At 49.0% G+C, this 17,518-nt stretch overlaps 1 protein-coding gene across 4 annotated transcripts in view; it reads left to right on the top strand.

Annotated features, from left to right (window-relative positions):
• PPP2R5D (protein phosphatase 2 regulatory subunit B'delta) overlaps window positions 1–17,518 on the top strand; it is a 155,513-nt gene that overhangs the window by 117,259 nt on the left and 20,736 nt on the right. For all 4 annotated transcript variants that reach the window (XM_063918739.1, XM_063918742.1, XM_063918741.1 and 1 more), the window contains exon 12: window positions 636–763. In XM_063918739.1, the coding sequence (XP_063774809.1) occupies window positions 636–763 (128 nt within the window). The remainder of the gene's footprint in view (window positions 1–635; window positions 764–17,518) is intronic.

The following is a 17,518-nucleotide window of genomic DNA, read 5'->3' as shown; positions in this document are numbered from 1 at the left end:
CCTCAAACTGGGTACACACTGAGTAATATATGCGTCGTTCAGTCGACCGGCGGATATATCGCGAGCCCGATATGTCTGTGAATGACGTCTTTCACAGATGTATCGTGTCGGCCATGCAGCACAGCTATGTCTACAGATATCTGGCTGTGTGTACGGACGGTTTTACACTTGGCGCATCTGGCTGTGTATACACTTGCTGCAGGGACTGCTGCTGACTGACCGCTCAACCGGGTGGGCACATTTAAATGCTATATTACGCTACCTTATACTACCCCAACCTATTCTGTATTACTCTACCTTACACTACCCCATCCCACTCTATATTACTCTACCTTACACTACCCCATCCCAGTCTATATTACTCTGCATTAATTCCATTGCTTTACCTTTCCTGCCAGGCTCTTCCTATTCACGTCTACTCATCACACTCGCCTTCGCAACATGAACATTTCCACACTGGGCGCATTCTTTATTTAGCCAATTGCCTCTCATTGTCCCTCGGCATTGTGTCCTGGCCAGCCGGATCACCGCCCTCAGTGCCCTGCACTGGAATATCTTGTCTCTCCTTAAACTGTGTCATTCTTCATGTCTTGTATATGACACAACGTGAATAGTTTTTTTGTTTTATGCTACAGGTAGCGGAGCGGGCCCTTTATTACTGGAATAATGAGTACATTCTGAGTCTGATGAGCGACAACGCAGCACAGATTTTGCCAATCATGTTCCCATCTCTGTACCGCAACTCCAAGAACCACTGGAATAAGTAAGTGACCCCTTGCCAGCACAGGGCAATACAGCTAGTGTTATCATTGAAGCAGAATATACAGGAGCAGCGTAATGTGGAGGCGAATCATGGGGACTATTACAGTTATAACGCAATGCTTGGCTAACGCATTTCATGTGTATGTTGGTTGCTGTGATGAAGTACATAGTTCTTATTGGGCTGTGCATAGACTTGGCCTCGAAGTGATCGCTATAGCAACAGACAATGGAATGTTATACAGAACTCTCTCTCACCAGAGGACTATCCACCATCGAAGTCTCTCCATGCTCAGCTAGCAGATTGCTGGTGGACTAGTGAAGAGGGTGATCACTAATTAGCAACCTCATTTTCTCTTGCCTCCTAGAGGATGCTGGGGTCCACATTAGTAACATGGGGTATAGACGGGTCCAGTAGGAGCCATTGGCACTTTGAGAGTTTGAGAGTGTGGGCTGGCTCCTCCCTCTATGCCCCTCCTACCAGACTCCGTTTAGAAAATGTGTCTGGAGGAGCCGGTCACAGCTAGGTGAGCTCCACAGGAGTTCTTTTAGTTTTATTTTCTCTGACGTCCTAAGTGGATGCTGGGACTCCGTAAGGACCATGGGGAATAGCGGCTCCGCAGGAGACTGGGCACAACTAAAAGAAAGCTTTTGGTCTAACTGGTGTGCACTGGCTCCTCCCTCTATGACCCTCCTCCAGACTTCAGTTAGAATCTTGTGCCCGGCTGAGCTGGATGCACACTAGGGGCTCTCCTGAGCTCCTAGAAAAGAAAGTATATTTTAGGTTTTTTATTTTCAGTGAGATCTGCTGGCAACAGACTCACTGCTATGAGGGACTAAGGGGAGAAGAAGCGAACCTACCTGCTTGCAGCTAGCTTGGGCTTCTTAGGCTACTGGACACCATTAGCTCCAGAGGGATCGAACACAGGGCCCGACCTCGATCGTCCGGAGCCGCGCCGCCGTCCCCCTTACAGAGCCAGAAGCATGAAGATGGTCCTGAAAATCGGCGGCAGAAGACTTCGGTCTTCAACAAGGTAGCGCACAGCACTGCAGCTGTGCGCCATTGCTCCTCATGCACACCTCACACTCCGGTCACTGATGGGTGCAGGGCGCTGGGAAGGGGCGCCCTGAGCAGCAATATTAATACCTTGGCTGGCAAATTATCACAATATATAGTCCCAGAGGCTATATATGTGAAAAATACCCCTGCCAGAATCCATAAAAAAGCGGGAGAAAGTCCGCCGAAAAAGGGGCGGGGCTATCTCCCTCAGCACACTGGCGCCATTTTTCCCTCACAGCTCAGCTGGAAGGATCGCTCCCAGGCTCTCCCCTGCAGTTTCAAGCTACAAAGGGTAAAAAAGAGAGGGGGGGCACTAAATTTATATATTTAAGCAGCTATAAGGGAAAATCACTCAGTTATAGTGTTCATCCCTGTGTTATATAGCGCTCTGGTGTGTGCTGGCATACTCTCTCTCTGTCTCCCCAAAGGGCTTTGTGGGGTCCTGTCCTCTGTCAGAGCATTCCCTGTGTGTGTGCGGTGTGTCGGTACGGCTGTGTCGACATGTTTGATGAGGAGGCTTATGTGGAGGCGGAGCAGATGCCGATAAATGTGATGTCACCCCCTGCGGGGCCGACACCTGAGTGGATGGTTATGTGGAAGGAATTACGTGACAGTGTCGACTCCTTACATAAAAGGTTTGACGACATACCAAATATGGGACAGCCGGCTTCTCAGCCTGTGCCTGCCCAGGCGTCTCAAAAGCCATCAGGGGTTCTAAAACGCCCGCTACCTCAGATGGCAGACACAGATGTCGACAAGGATACTGACTCCAGTGTCGACGACGATGAGACTAATGTAACTTCCAATAGGGCCACACGTTACATGATTGAGGCTATGAAAAATGTGTTGCACATTTCTGATGTTACCCCAGGTACCACAAAAAAGGGTATTATGTTTGGAGAGAAAAAACTACCAGTAGTTTTTCCTCCATCTGAGGAATTAAATGAAGTGTGTGAAGAAGCGTGGGCTTCCCCCGATAAGAAAATGGTCATTTCTAAAAGGTTACTAATGACGTACCCTTTCCCGCCAGAGGATAGGTCATGTTGGGAAACATCCCCTAGGGTGGATAAAGCGCTCACACGCTTGTCAAAGAAGGTGGCACTACCGTCTCCGGATACGGCCGCCCTAAAGGAACCTGCTGATAGAAAGCAGGAGGCTATCCTGAAGTCTGTATATACACACACAGGTATTATACTGAGACCAGCTATTGCTTCAGCATGGATGTGCAGTGCTGCAGCTGCGTGGTCAGATTCCCTGTCGGAAAATATTGATACCCTAGACAGGGACACTATATTGCTAACCGTAGAGCATATTAAAGACGCAGTCTTATACATGAGAGATGCACAGAGGGATATTTGCCGGCTGGCATCTAAAATAAGTGCAATGTCCATTTCTGCCAGGAGAGGGTTATGGACTCGGCAGTGGACAGGTGATGCAGATTCTAAAAGGCACATGGAAGTTTTGCCTTATAAGGGTGAGGAGTTGTTCGGGGATGGTCTCTCGGACCTCGTTTCCACAGCAACAGCTGGGAAGTCTGCATTTTTACCCCATGTTCCCTCACAGCCAAAGAAAGCACCGTATTTTCTCTGGCTGGGTCCACAGGATTATCCACAGGATAACATTGGGATATTGTCGAGCGACAGCGAAAATGGCACCAACACGGTCACGAGCTTTCTGGCCTCCCAGGATGCATTGGGGCCTCCACTATATAGTCCCGCCCACTGACTCAGTCAGATCAGTTTTTTGCTTGGTGCGGCAGGAAGCCGCATGGTCACAGGGCTGCTGTGAAAGCAGCCTCAAGTTTTCATTACTTTATTTTTATAGACTTACTGTTTTGGTTTGAGCGACTTCTCTTAACAGCGTCTTAAACGTGTATTAGAAAGAGTCGCTCCAACAACTCCCCACCGGGTCGCAACAACGCTTACCTTCGCGGTACAGTGCTGTCTCGACGGGCGTCTGTGTCGGATGTTCTAGCAGGTCCAGCAGACGTTACCAGGCTGTGGCCGGAGCATGGGGAGACAGTGAGTATATGGACTTCCTCTTACTAGAGGGGTCAGGACACAGCTACGCTGATTTGGTGGAGACTACAAACAGCGTGTTGATGCGCCGAACATCTCGAGTGTGACAGCGCTACGCTCCGGGGATCATAGGCGCCAGGACTAGGTGAGGCCGCGATCCTGGGAGTTTAAGTCAACAGGGGGTTTCAGACGCTCTCCTGGCCGTCCCTCCTCCGAGTTCATGGCCAGTTCCCGCGGGTCTCTCGTTTCATGAACTGAATGACCTCACTTCCGGCTCAGACGCTACCACGAGGGTACTCGGTCGCAGCTTAGACGCTGCGGTTGTGTACACTGGATATAAACCCGCCCAGACCGAGTCGCAGGCCTTTAGTGTCTGCATGCACGTGGAGTCGCTCAGCGTCCGTGTCCGTTGGTGAGCGTCCGTGTCCGTTATCAGTTACCAAGAGCGGCAGTGTACACCAGTAGCGTCTGAATCCACTCAGCGTCTTTCGAGCGTCTTTGCTTGGATATGGAAGTGTGGTGAGTCTCCCTGTATCCCGCTCCCTGGAGGCAGGGTATACAGTACTAAAAATTCCTTCTACTTAGTGTGCACTGTTAATTTTTAGTACCTATTGCATATGAGACCTGTACATTACTGTGTTTTCTGCATGTTATGTTGAAAAAGAACCAGTTAAACAGAAGTACAATTTTCCTACTTATGTATAAGTTATTATGGAGGTTGTATTCTCATATGACAATGTCTAATGCTTTAACATGTGACTAACTGCTAGTATGTGTGCTGACTTTTCTGTGTAATGTCAGTCCTGTTCTGACCCTCAAATCAGGTGCACTGTGGTCAGATTGATTTCACCTCTATATACTGATTATAGGGTGTGGTTCAGTCACAAAATTGTGTAGTCAATATCAGAAAAATGTCTGTGAGCGGCAAAAGTGATGAGGAGAATTTGTCAAGCACTCCTACAGCCCTAACATGCTTATCTTGTAAGTCAGGGGTAATTGATATGATTCAATTGGTCACTTATGAGGGTTTGTGTGCAAACTGTTTCGCTTTTCAGCTAAGTAAAAAACAGGAGTTAGTTCAACCTCCAGTAGAGCCACCATGGAATATGTTCGCAAAGACTCTGTCTTCAATAGCGGACAGGTTAGCTCCAGTAGCACCACCTCAAGGGTTAGGTTACACTATGAACCTATACATGCAGCTCCCTTCCTATGGTTTGGTTCCAGTAGCCTCTACAAGCAACCAAGGGGTAGGTAAGACTAAGACAGATACGTCTGTATGGCAGACTACACAAGAGGATACATCGGATGATGATGCGGAAACAATAGATTCAACTCCGTATGATGATCAGTCGCAGAGCTTTAGTTCAGATGATGTAGCTGAACTCATTAATGCAGTAAAGGCTGTGCTTTCTCTGGAAGAACCAGCCAAGACAGTGTTAAAAGCAAAAGCACCTGTATTCAAACGAACAAAGTCAGTGAAAGCTGAATTTCCAGCGTCAGAGGAGTTGACGGAAATGATGGATGAGTCTTGGGCAGCGCCCGGTAAAAAGTATAAGATTCCTAGGAGATGGGATTCTTATTATCCATTTCCTGCTGGAGATTGTTCGAAGAGAGAAGTTCCTCCAAAAGTAGATGCACATGTTCTGCGACTAGTGCACAAATCTGCTTTGCCACTGTCATCTACCTCTTTGAATGATGTCACAGACAGGAGGGTAGAGAGCCTATTGAAAAATATTTTTTCTCTTGTGGGTGCAGTGGTAAGACCTGCTATGGCTTCGGCCTGGGTAGCAAAGGCAATGGGCGAATGGATAGAGGAACTAGAGAATGACATCCCCTCTCCTACCAGGGAGCAAGAGGATCGTCTTTGCCGTTTAAGACAATCTGCCCAGTATTTAGAAGAAGCAGCCATTGATGTAGGCACTGTTGCTTCTAAAGCTTCAGCCCTGGCAGTAGTCGCTCGCAGAGCAGTCTGGCTACGGACCTGGAAGGCAGATGCGGAGTCCAAGAAGGAATTGGAAGCATTGCCTTTCGTGGGTAATATATTATTTGGAAAACCTTTATCGGATATCCTAGAGTCAGAGGCTGAATCGAAGAAGGTCAGATTTCCGGCTACCTACAACCCTAAGTCCAAGGGTTTAAAATTTCGCTCATTTCGCTGGCAAAGCAACCCCAGTTTAAATCCAGGGGTAGGAAGCAGTGGGCTAGCAAAAAGCCAGCTTCCAAACCTGAACAAAAGCCCTCAGCCTGAAGAGACGGGCCTCCACCTGGAGGATTCCAGGGTTGGGGGCCGACTCCTGCAATTTGCACCCACATGGCAACAGTCAACAACAGATACCTGGGTGCAGAAGGTAGTATCTCAGGGGTATGGGTTCCCATTCAGGAGGCAGCCTCCTCAAAGATTTTTTTGCACCAGCCCGTCTCGTATAGAGTCGAAGGCCAATGCCCTGCAAGAAGCAGTCCAAAAATTACTGCAGTCAGGTGTGATTGTCCCAGTACCTCCATCACAAAAGGGACAGGGGTATTACTCCAATCTGTTTCTAATCCAGAAACCAAATGGGTCATATCGACCAATTCTAAATCTGAAGATGTTGAACAATTACATATGGATCCCGAAGTTCCACATGGAGACGTTACGCTCCATAATGTTGGCTATGGAACCGGGAGACTATATGGTATCTCTGGATGTGCGGGATGCTTACCTACATGTGCCTATAGCACTATCACATCAGTGTTACCTCAGGTTTGCCATCCTCAAGGAACACTTCCAGTTCCAAGCTCTGCCCTTCGGGCTAGCTACAGCACCCAGGGTGTTTACCAAGATCATGGTGGTTATGGCAGCTTGTCTGCGCAAACAAGGGATAAGGATATTCCCATACCTAGACGACCTATTAATCTTAGCACAGTCGCAAGATTTACTGTTGAGCCATCTCCAACAGACGATAGTTTGTTTACAGAGACACGGGTGGCTCATAAATTGGGAGAAGTCGTCCCTGAATCCATCACAGCGGATGGTTCATTTGGGAGCCATATTGGATTCAGACCTACAGAGAGTTCTCTTACCAGAGAAGAAAATAGTCAAGGTGCAGGTCATGGCTCAGGAAGCGTTGCAAGCCCAGACAATGTCAGTCCATGCAGCAATGCGACTGTTGGGTCTGATGGTATCAACGTTCGACATGGTGGAATATGCGCAATTCCACTCCAGACCATTGCAGCATCTCATTTTGACAAAATGGAACGGAAATCATCAAACAATAAAGAAACAGATGATAAAGATTCCAGTAAATGTAAAAAGGTCTCTAGCATGGTGGCTACAGACAGACCATTTAAACAAGGGGAGACCCTTTTGGATAAAAGAGTGGCAAGTCCTGACGACAGATGCCAGCCTGCAAGGTTGGGGGGCGGTACTCGGAAGCCTATGGTTCCAGGGAAAATGGACCGCAAGGGAAAGTCGCCTGCCGATAAATCTGTTAGAAATTAGAGCCATTTACTTGGCCCTAGTTCAGGCAAAGGACAATCTACAAGGAAGACCAGTCCAGATCCGCTCAGACAATGCGACGGCAGTAGCATACCTAAATCATCAAGGAGGGACTCACAGCAAGAGTCTGATGGAGGAAGTAACTCCCATTCTAAAGTGGGCAGAACTCCATCTCCCAGCATTGTCAGCAGTATTTGTCCCGGGTGTACTAAATTGGGAAGCGGATTTTCTCAGTCGGCACACCATTCAGGAAACCGAATGGGCACTACACCCAGAAGTGTTTCAGACACTGGTGAACAGATGGGGTCTACCGGAGATAGACCTTATGGCGTCTCGTCTAAACAACAAAGTTCCGAGGTACGGATCAAGAACAAGGGACCCAGGAGCAGTCCTGGTAGACGCACTGTCAGTAAAATGGAGGTTTCAGCTGGCATATCTGTTCCCTCCAATATCTGTTACCCAGAGTAGTGAGAAAGATAAAACAGGCAAAAGGAGCAATCATTCTAATAGCTCCAGCTTGGCCAAGAAGGCATTGGTACACAGATCTGTGGAGAATGTCCGTGGAAGCACCGATACTGCTCCCTCAACGTCCAGATCTGTTAATGCAGGGTCCTTGTTGTCACAGTCATCTGGATCGCCTGTCTTTGACGGCGTGGCTGTTGAAACCTCTATCTTAGAGGCTAAAGGATTTTCAAAGCAAGTAATCCAAACCATGCTTAGAGCAAGAAAGCCTTCTTCGGCCCGTGTATATCATAGAATATGGCAAGCCTATATTCATTGGTGTTCTGGAAAAAATTACAATCCAAGAGCCTTTAAAGTAGCTAGAATTTTGGATTTTCTGCAGGCAGGATTGGATAAGGGGTTGAAGGTTGCTTCCTTGAGGGTGCAAGTCTCAGCGTTGACTGTATGGTTTCAGCAGAAGATTGCTGACCTACAGGATGTACGTACGTTTTTCCAAGGAGTAGTACATATTCAACCTCCATTTGTTCCTCCTGCAGCTCCCGGGGATTTGAATTTAGTTCTTAAATTTCTCCAGGGTCCTTTGTTTGAACCACTTGAGAGAGCGGATCTTAAGTGGTTAACGATTAAAGTTCTTTTTTTACTGGCAATGGCGTCAGCCAGAAGAGTGTCAGATTTAGGAGCATTATCATGTAAGTCTCCTTTCCTAAGTTTTTTTCCAGACAGAGCAGTTCTCAGAACGAGATCTAGTTATCTTCCAAAGGTGGTGTCAAAGTTTCACCTGAATGAAGAGATTGTAGTCCCAGCTTTTCAGGTATTGGGACTATCTGCGGGAGAAGCGTCACTGGACGTGGTCCGGTCTTTAAAAATCTATATAGATCGTACTAGTGCCATCAGGAAAACAGATTCCCTCTTCATCCTCTACGGATTCCATAGGAGAGGTTGGCCTGCTAGTAAACAGACGCTGGCGAGATGGCTCCGAGTGGTAATATCTGAAGCTTATTCTCATGCAGATCTCCCTATTCCGGCTAATGTCTCTGCACACTCTACACGTAAGGTAGGTCCTTCTTGGGCAGCACAACAGGGTGCATCAGCAGAACAGATATGTAAGGCAGTCACATGGTCTTCCATAAACACATTCATCAGACATTATGCCTTGGATACTTTTGCCTCTCATGACGCAGACTTCGGGCGAAAGGTCCTCCTGTGCAATCAGGAGCGTCCCCACCACTAAAATGGCTTTGGGAATCCCAATGTTATCCTGTGGATAATCCTGTGGACCCAGCCAGAGAAATAAACGTTATGGTAAGAACTTACCGTTGATAACGTGATTTCTCTTATGTCCACAGGTATCCACAGGGATCCCACCCGGACGCATCTGATTTGAGGATCTAGACAAACACTAAAAACCTCTTCCTTCTTGTATGGAAGGGTGTGCATGTGTGTTCTTATCGCCTGTACAGGTCTCTACCTAATGTTCCTGCCTATAATCGCTGTGGAAAGAACTGATCTGACTGAGTCAGTGGGCGGGACTATATAGTGGAGGCCCCAATGCATCCTGGGAGGCCAGAAAGCTCGTGACCGTGTTGGTGCCATTTTCGCTGTCGCTCGACAATATCCCAATGTTATCCTGTGGATACCTGTGGACATAAGAGAAATCACGTTATCAACGGTAAGTTCTTACCATAACGTTTATATCAGGTACAGTCCTTTCGGCCCCATAAGGGCAAGCGGGTTAAAGGCGCGTCCTTTCTGCCCAGAGGCAGAGGTAGAGGGAAAAAGCTGCAGCATACAGCCAGTTCCCAGGAGCAAAAGTCCTCCCCCGCTTCCTCCAAGTCCACCGCATGACGCTGGGGCTCCACAGGCGGAGCCAGGTACGGTGGGGGCCCGTCTCAAAAACTTCAGCAATCAGTGGGCTCGCTCACGGGTGGATCCCTGGATCCTTCAAGTAGTATCTCAGGGGTACAAGCTGGAATTCGAGACGTCTCCCCCCCGCCGTTTCCTCAAATCTGCCTTGCCAACAACTCCCTCAGGCAGGGAGGCAGTGCTAGAGGCAATTCACAAGCTGTATTCCCAGCAGGTGATAGTCAAGGTGCCCCTACTTCAACAAGGACGGGGTTACTATTCCACAGTGTTTGTGGTACCGAAACCGGACGGTTCGGTGAGACCCATTTTAAATTTGAAATCCTTGAACACATATATAAAAAAATTCAAGTTCAAGATGGAATCGCTCAGGGCGGTTATTGCAAGCCTGGACGAGGGGGATTACATGGTATCACTGGACATCAAGGATGCTTACCTGCATGTCCCCATTTACCATCCTCACCAGGAGTACCTCAGATTTGTGGTACAGGATTGTCATTACCAATTCCAGACGTTGCCGTTCGGTCTATCCACGGCTCCGAGGGTATTTACCAAGGTAATGGCCGAAATGATGATACTCCTTCGAAAGAAGGGAGTTTTAATTATCCCGTACTTGGACGATCTCCTGATAAAGGCGAGGTCCAGGGAGCAGTTGTTGGTCGGGGTAGCACTATCTCGGGAGGTGCTACAACAGCACGGCTGGATTCTAAATATTCCAAAGTCACAGCTGGTCCCTACGACACGTCTACTGTTCCTGGGGATGGTTCTGGACACAGAACAGAAAAAAGTGTTTCTCCCGGAGGAGAAGGCCAAGGAGCTGTCATCTCTAGTCAGAGGCCTCCTAAAACCAAAACAGGTGTCGGTGCATCACTGCACGCGGATCCTGGGAAAAATGGTAACTTCCTACGAAGCTATTCCATTCGGCAGGTTCCATGTAAGAACCTTTCAGTGGGACCTGTTGGACAAGTGGTCCGGATCGCATCTTCAGATGCATCGGCTGATAGCCCTGTCTCCAAGGACCAGGGTGTCTCTGCTGTGGTGGCTGCAAAGTGCTCATCTTCAAGAGGGCCGCAGATTCGGCATACAGGACTGGGTCCTGGTGACCACGGATGCCAGCCTTCGAGGCTGGGGGGCAGTCACACAGGGAAGAAACTTAAAAGGACTATGGTCAAGTCAGGAGACTTCCCTACACATAAATATTCTGGAACTGAGGGCCATTTTCAATGCCCTAAGTCAGGCAAAACCCCTGCTTCAAAACCAGCCGGTACTGATCCAGTCAGACAACATCACGGCAGTCGCCCATGTAAACCGACAGGGCGGCACAAGAAGCAGGACGGCGATGGCAGAAGCCACAAGGATTCTCCGATGGGCGGAAAATCACGTGTTAGCACTGTCAGCAGTGTTCATTCCGGGAGTGGACAACTGGGAAGCAGACTTCCTCAGCAGGCACGACCTCCACCCGGGAGAGTGGGGACTTCATCCAGAAGTCTTCCAACTGATTGTAAACCGTTGGGAAAGGCCACAGGTGGACATGATGGCGTCCCGCCTAAACAAAAAGCTAGAAAGATATTGCGCCAGGTCAAGAGACCCTCAGGCGATAGCTGTGGACGCTCTAGTGACACCGTGGGTGTACCGGTCGGTTTATGTGTTCCCTCCTCTTCCTCTCATACCAAAGGTACTGAGGATAATAAGGAGAAGAGGAGTAAGAACTATACTCATTGTTCCGGATTGGCCAAGAAGAGCTTGGTACCCGGAACTTCAAGAAATGATTTCAGAGGACCCATGGCCTCTGCCGCTCAGACAGGACCTGCTGCAGCAGGGGCCCTGTCTGTTCCAAGACTTACCGCGGCTGCGTTTGACGGCATGGCGGTTGAACACCGGATCCTGAAGGAAAAGGGCATTCCGGAGGAAGTCATTCCTACGCTGATTAAAGCTAGGAAAGAAGTGACCGCAAACCATTATCACCGCATTTGCCGAAAATATGTTGCATGGTGTGAGGCCAGGAAGGCCCCAACGGAATAATTTCAGCTGGGCCGTTTTCTGCACTTCCTACAGTCAGGGGTGACTATGGGCCTAAAATTGGGTTCCATTAAGGTCCAGATTTCGGCTCTATCGATTTTCTTCCAGAGAGTACTGGCTTCACTACCTGAAGTTCAGACTTTTGTTAAAGGAGTGCTGCATATTCAGCCCCCTTTTGTGCCTCCAGTGGCACCTTGGGATCTCAACGTGGTGTTGGATTTCCTAAAGTCACATTGGTTTGAGCCACTTAAAACCGTGGAATTGAAATATCTCACGTGGAAAGTGGTCATGTGTTGGCCTTGGCTTCGGCCAGGCGTGTATCAGAATTGGCGGCTTTGTCGTGTAAAAGCCATTATCTGATTTTCCATATGGATAGGGCAGAATTGAGGACTCGTCCCCAGTTTCTCCCTAAGGTGGTATCAGTCTTTCATCTGAACCAACCTATCGTGGTGCCTGCGGCTACTAAAGACTTGGAGGCTTCCAAGTTGTTGGACGTAGTCAGAGCCCTGAAAATTTATGTTTCCAGGACAGCTGGAGTCAGAAAGACTGACTCGCTATTTATCCTGCATGCGCCCAACAAGTTGGGTGCACCTGCTTCAAAGCAGACTATTGCTCGCTGGATCTGTAGTACGATTCAGCTTGCACATTCTGCGGCTGGACTGCCGCATCCTAAATCAGTGAAAGCCCATTCCACGAGGAAGGTGGGCTCTTCTTGGGCGGCTGCCCGAGGGGTCTCGGCTCTACAACTTTGCCGAGCAGCTACTTGGTCGGGGTCAAACACATTTGCTAAATTCTACAAGTTTGACACCCTGGCTGAGGAGGACCTAGAGTTTGCCCATTCGGTGCTGCAGAGTCATCCGCACTCTCCCGCCCGTTTGGGAGCTTTGGTATAATCCCCATGGTCCTTACGGAGTCCCAGCATCCACTTAGGACGTCAGAGAAAATAAGAATTTACTCACCGGTAATTCTATTTCTCGTAGTCCGTAGTGGATGCTGGGCGCCCATCCCAAGTGCGGATTGTCTGCAATACTTGTATATAGTTATTGTTTAACTAAAGGGTTATTGTTGAGCCATCTGTTGAGAGGCTCAGTTATTGTCATACTGTTAACTGGGTATAATATCACGAGTTATACGGTGTGATTGGTGTGGCTGGTATGAGTCTTACCCGGGATTCAAAATCCTTCCTTATTGTGTCAGCTCTTCCGGGCACAGTATCCTAACTGAAGTCAGGAGGAGGGTCATAGAGGGAGGAGCCAGCGCACACCAGTTAGACCAAAAGCTTTCTTTTAGTTGTGCCCAGTCTCCTGCGGAGCCATTATTCCCCATGGTCCTTACGGAGTCCCAGCATCCACTACGGACTACGAGAAACAGAATTACCGGTGAGTAAATTCTTATTATTTTATTTATAGTTTAGGCACAGGGAGGCTGCTGGCAACAGCCTCCCTGATTCGAGGGACTAAGGGGGGGGGGGGGGGTAGTGTCTGTCCTGCTGGGTCTGAGCCACTATCTCCGCTGACAGGACACTGAGCTCTTGAGGGGATCGATCGTTCCCCGCCACAGGGGATCGCTCACCCCAGCAGCATTCCGCCACCCCCTTACAGAGCCAGAAGATCAAGATGGCGAGATATGGCGGCACAAGGGGTAGGAGCGCAGCTCTGAGCGGCTGCGCTCCGGGAAGGCTCAGCGGCACACAGTGTTGGCGCTATGAGGGGCGCCTGAGCCAGCGTCTAAATACCCTACACTGGTCAGACGCTAACCAGAGACTGAATCCCCAGGCTAGCGTCAGAATCCTCCGCACACAGACACTAACAGGGGACGGAATCCCCCGCCTAGCGACGGAGTCCTCAGGCCAGTATAAAGAATTTGTGCGGGAAGACGCGCCATATTCAAGGGGTGGAGCTTCTCCTCAGAGCGGACCCAGCAGCGTTCAGAGCCATTTTCCTGCCTGCAGTTCCTGTACACAGACACTGACAGAGCTGTCCCTCCAAGCAACTCCAGCTATCCTGTGAAGTACCAGGGGGTTGTAGAAAGGGGAGGGGAGGCGGTGCATTAGGCACTGTAAACTATTACAGTACACAGTGGGCGCTGGTAAGAGGTGTCCTTTATCTTACAAAGTGCTGTGTGTGGGTTGGCTCCAAACTCTGTCTCTCTCTTGGCATTCTTGGGCAGAAACTCTGTCTGCCCTTTCGTGTGTGTGTGTGTGTGTGTAGTGTTTGTGGTCTCCATAAAGCTATGTCCAGGGACTCTGTGTCATATGCTGCTGAGGATATGTCCCCTCAGGATGATCTCATTCCATGTAATCAGGATTGCACTGTTTTAGCGCAGATCCCAACAAGGGAGTCAGAGTGGTTATCCTCTATCAAAACTATGATTTCTCAGATGTTTACTAGGGTTCCGCAGAATGAATCCGCAACTCAGGTTTTACAGAACTGTATGGCAGTTTGGTCTGGTTCTGTTACCTCAGGGCCCCCTACTGTATGTTCCCACAAACGTGCTCTTGCCCAGATTATGCAAGACGACACGGATACCGACTCTGATACGGTAGAAGGTGATGGGGACGTGCTGAGGGGGGCGGCATCTCTTGCAAAAGGGGTGCAGTTGATAATAGAGGCTATCAGAGATGTGTTGAATATTGCTGATGCAACACCTGAACAGGTTGAGGAGGCTTACTTCACTGACAATAAGAAAGCCTCGCTAACCTTTCCTGCGTCTAAAAGATTTGAGTGCTATATTTGAGAAAGCATGGGAAAACCCGGAGAAAAAATTCCAGATCCCTAGAAGCAGTGTGCAAGAAACTGCATTGGTGCGCACCCCCCCCCCCCCTTCTATGGAAGATAGGGGCAGTGCGCGCGAAAAATATATAGGGGTGTGGCCACAAAATCATACCAATTCATACTACGGTGCACAGTAGTCTCCATTATACAAATTACACTGCACAGTAGCGCCACTACACCAGGTAGAGCCCCTTTTCTCTATCGTCCTAAGTGGATGCTGGGGTTCCTGAAAGGACCATGGGGAATAGCGGCTCCGCAGGAGACAGGGCACAAAAAAGTAAAGCTTTACTAGGTCAGGTGGTGTGCACTGGCTCCTCCCCCTATGACCCTCCTCCAGACTCCAGTTAGATTTTGTGCCCGAACGAGAAGGGTGCAATCTAGGTGGCTCTCCTAAAGAGCTGCTTAGAGAAAGTTTAGTTTAGGTTTTTTTCTTTACAGTGAGTCCTGCTGGCAACAGGATCACTGCAACGTGGGACTTAGGGGGAAAGTAGTAAACTCACCTGCATGCAGAGTGGATTTGCTGCTTGGCTACTGGACACCATTAGCTCCAGAGGGATCGAACACAGGCCCAGCCGTGGAGTCCGGTCCCGGAGCCGCGCCGCCGACCCCCTTGCAGATGCTGAAGCGTGAAGAGGTCCGGAAACCGGCGGCTGAAGACTCCTCAGTCTTCATAAGGTAGCGCACAGCACTGCAGCTGTGCGCCATTTTCCTCTCAGCACACTTCACTGGGCAGTCACTGAGGGTGCAGAGCGCTGGGGGGGGGCGCTCTGAGAGGCAAATATAAACCTTATACAAGGCTAAAAATACCTCACATATAGCCCATAGGGGCTATATGGAGATATTTAACCCCTGCCTGACTGGAAAAATAGCGGGAGAAGAACCCGCCGAAAAAGGGGCGGGGCCTATCTCCTCAGCACACGGCGCCATTTTCTGTCACAGCTCCGCTGGTCAGAACGGCTCCCAGGTCTCTCCCCTGCACTGCACTACAGAAACAGGGTAAAACAGAGAGGGGGGGCACATTAATGGCTATATATATATATATTAAAGCAGCTATAAGGGAGCACTTAATATAAGGATATCCCTTGTATATATAGCGCTTTGTGGTGTGTGCTGGCAGACTCTCCCTCTGTCTCCCCAAAAGGGCTAGTGGGTCCTGTCTTCATTAGAGCATTCCCTGTGAGTTTGCGGTGTGTGTCGGTACGTGGTGTCGACATGTATGAGGACGATATTGGTGTGGAGGCGGAGCAATTGCCAAATATGCAGATGTCACCCCCCAGGGGGTCGACACCAGAATGGATGCCTTTATTTGTGGAATTACGTGATGGTTTATCTTCCCTTAAACAGTCAGTTGAGGACATGAGGCGGCCGGACAATCAATTAATGCCTGTCCAGGCGCCTCAAACACCGTCAGGGGCTGTAAAACGCCCTTTGCCTCAGTCGGTCGACACAGACCCAGACACGGGCACTGATTCCAGTGACGACGGTAGAAATTCAAACGTATTTTCCAGTAGGGGCCACACGTTATATGATTTTGGCAATGAAGGAGACGTTACATTTAGCTGATACTACAGATACCGTAAAACAGGGTATTATGTATGGTGTGAAAAAACTACAAACAGTTTTTCCTGAATCAGAAGAATTAAATGACGTGTGTGATGAAGCGTGGGTTGCTCCTGATAAAAAGTTGATAATTTCAAAAAAGTTATTGGCATTATACCCTTTCCCGCCAGAGGTTAGGGCGCGCTGGGAAACACCCCCTAAGGTGGACAAGGCGCTCACACGCTTATCCAAACAAGTGGCGTTACCCTCTCCTGAGACGGCCGCACTTAAGGATCCATCAGATAGAAAGATGGAAGTTATTCAAAAGAATATATACACACATGCAGGTGTTATACTACGACCAGCTATAGCAACTGCCTGGATGTGCAGTGCTGGAGTAGTTTGGTCAGAATCCCTGATTGAAAATATTGATACCCTAGATAGGGACAATGTTTTACTGTCGTTAGAACAAATAAAGGATGCATTTATCTATATGCGTGATGCACAGAGGGATATTTGCACACTGGCATCTCGGGTGAGTGCTATGTCCATTTCAGCCAGAAGAGCCTTATGGACACGACAGTGGACAGGCGATGCGGATTCAAAACGTCACATGGAGGTTTTGCCGTATAAAGGGGAGGAGTTATTTGGAGTTGGTCTATCAGACTTGGTGGCCACGGCTACTGCCGGGAAATCCACTTTTTTACCTCAAGTCACTCCCCAACAGAGAAAGGCACCGACCTTTCAACCGCAGCCTTTTCGCTCCTACAAAAATAAGAGAGCAAAGGGCTTGTCGTACCTGCCACGAGGCAGAGGAAGAGGGAAGAGACACCAACAGGCAGCTCCTTCCCAGGAACAGAAGCCCTCCCCGGCTCCTGCAAAAACCTCAGCATGACGCTGGGGCCTCTCAAGCGGACTCGGGGACAGTGGGGGGCCGTCTCAAAAATTACAGCGCGCAGTGGGCTCACTCGCAGGTAGACCCCTGGATCCTGCAGATAATATCTCAGGGGTACAGGTTGGAATTAGAGACGGATCCTCCTCATCGTTTCCTGAAGTCTGCCTTACCAACCGTCTCTTCCGAAAGGGAGAGGGTGTTGGAAGCCATTCACAAGCTGTACGCTCAGCAGGTGATAGTCAAAGTACCCCTATTACAACAAGGAAAGGGGTATTATTCCACTCTATTGTGGTACCGAAGCCGGATGGCTCGGTAAGGCCTATTCTAAATCTGAAGTCCTTGAACCTCTACATAAAAAAGTTCAAGTTCAAGATGGAGTCACTCAGAGCAGTGATAGCGAACCTGGAAGAAGGGGACTTTATGGTATCCTTGGACATCAAGGATGCGTATCTACACGTTCCGATTTACCCCGCACACCAGGGGTACCTCAGGTTCATTGTTCAAAACTGTCACTATCAGTTTCAGACGCTGCCGTTCGGATTGTCCACGGCGCCTCGGGTCTTTACCAAGGTAATGGCCGAGATGATGATTCTTCTTCGAAGAAAAGGCGTATTAGTTATCCCATACTTGGACGATCTCCTAATAAGGGCAAGGTCC

The sequence above is a fragment of the Pseudophryne corroboree genome, chromosome 4 (assembly GCF_028390025.1).
Source record: "Pseudophryne corroboree isolate aPseCor3 chromosome 4, aPseCor3.hap2, whole genome shotgun sequence".
Lineage (NCBI taxonomy): Eukaryota > Metazoa > Chordata > Amphibia > Anura > Myobatrachidae > Pseudophryne > Pseudophryne corroboree.
Note: the sequence above shows the minus strand (reverse complement) of the source record. Positions and strands in the feature narration are given on the sequence as shown.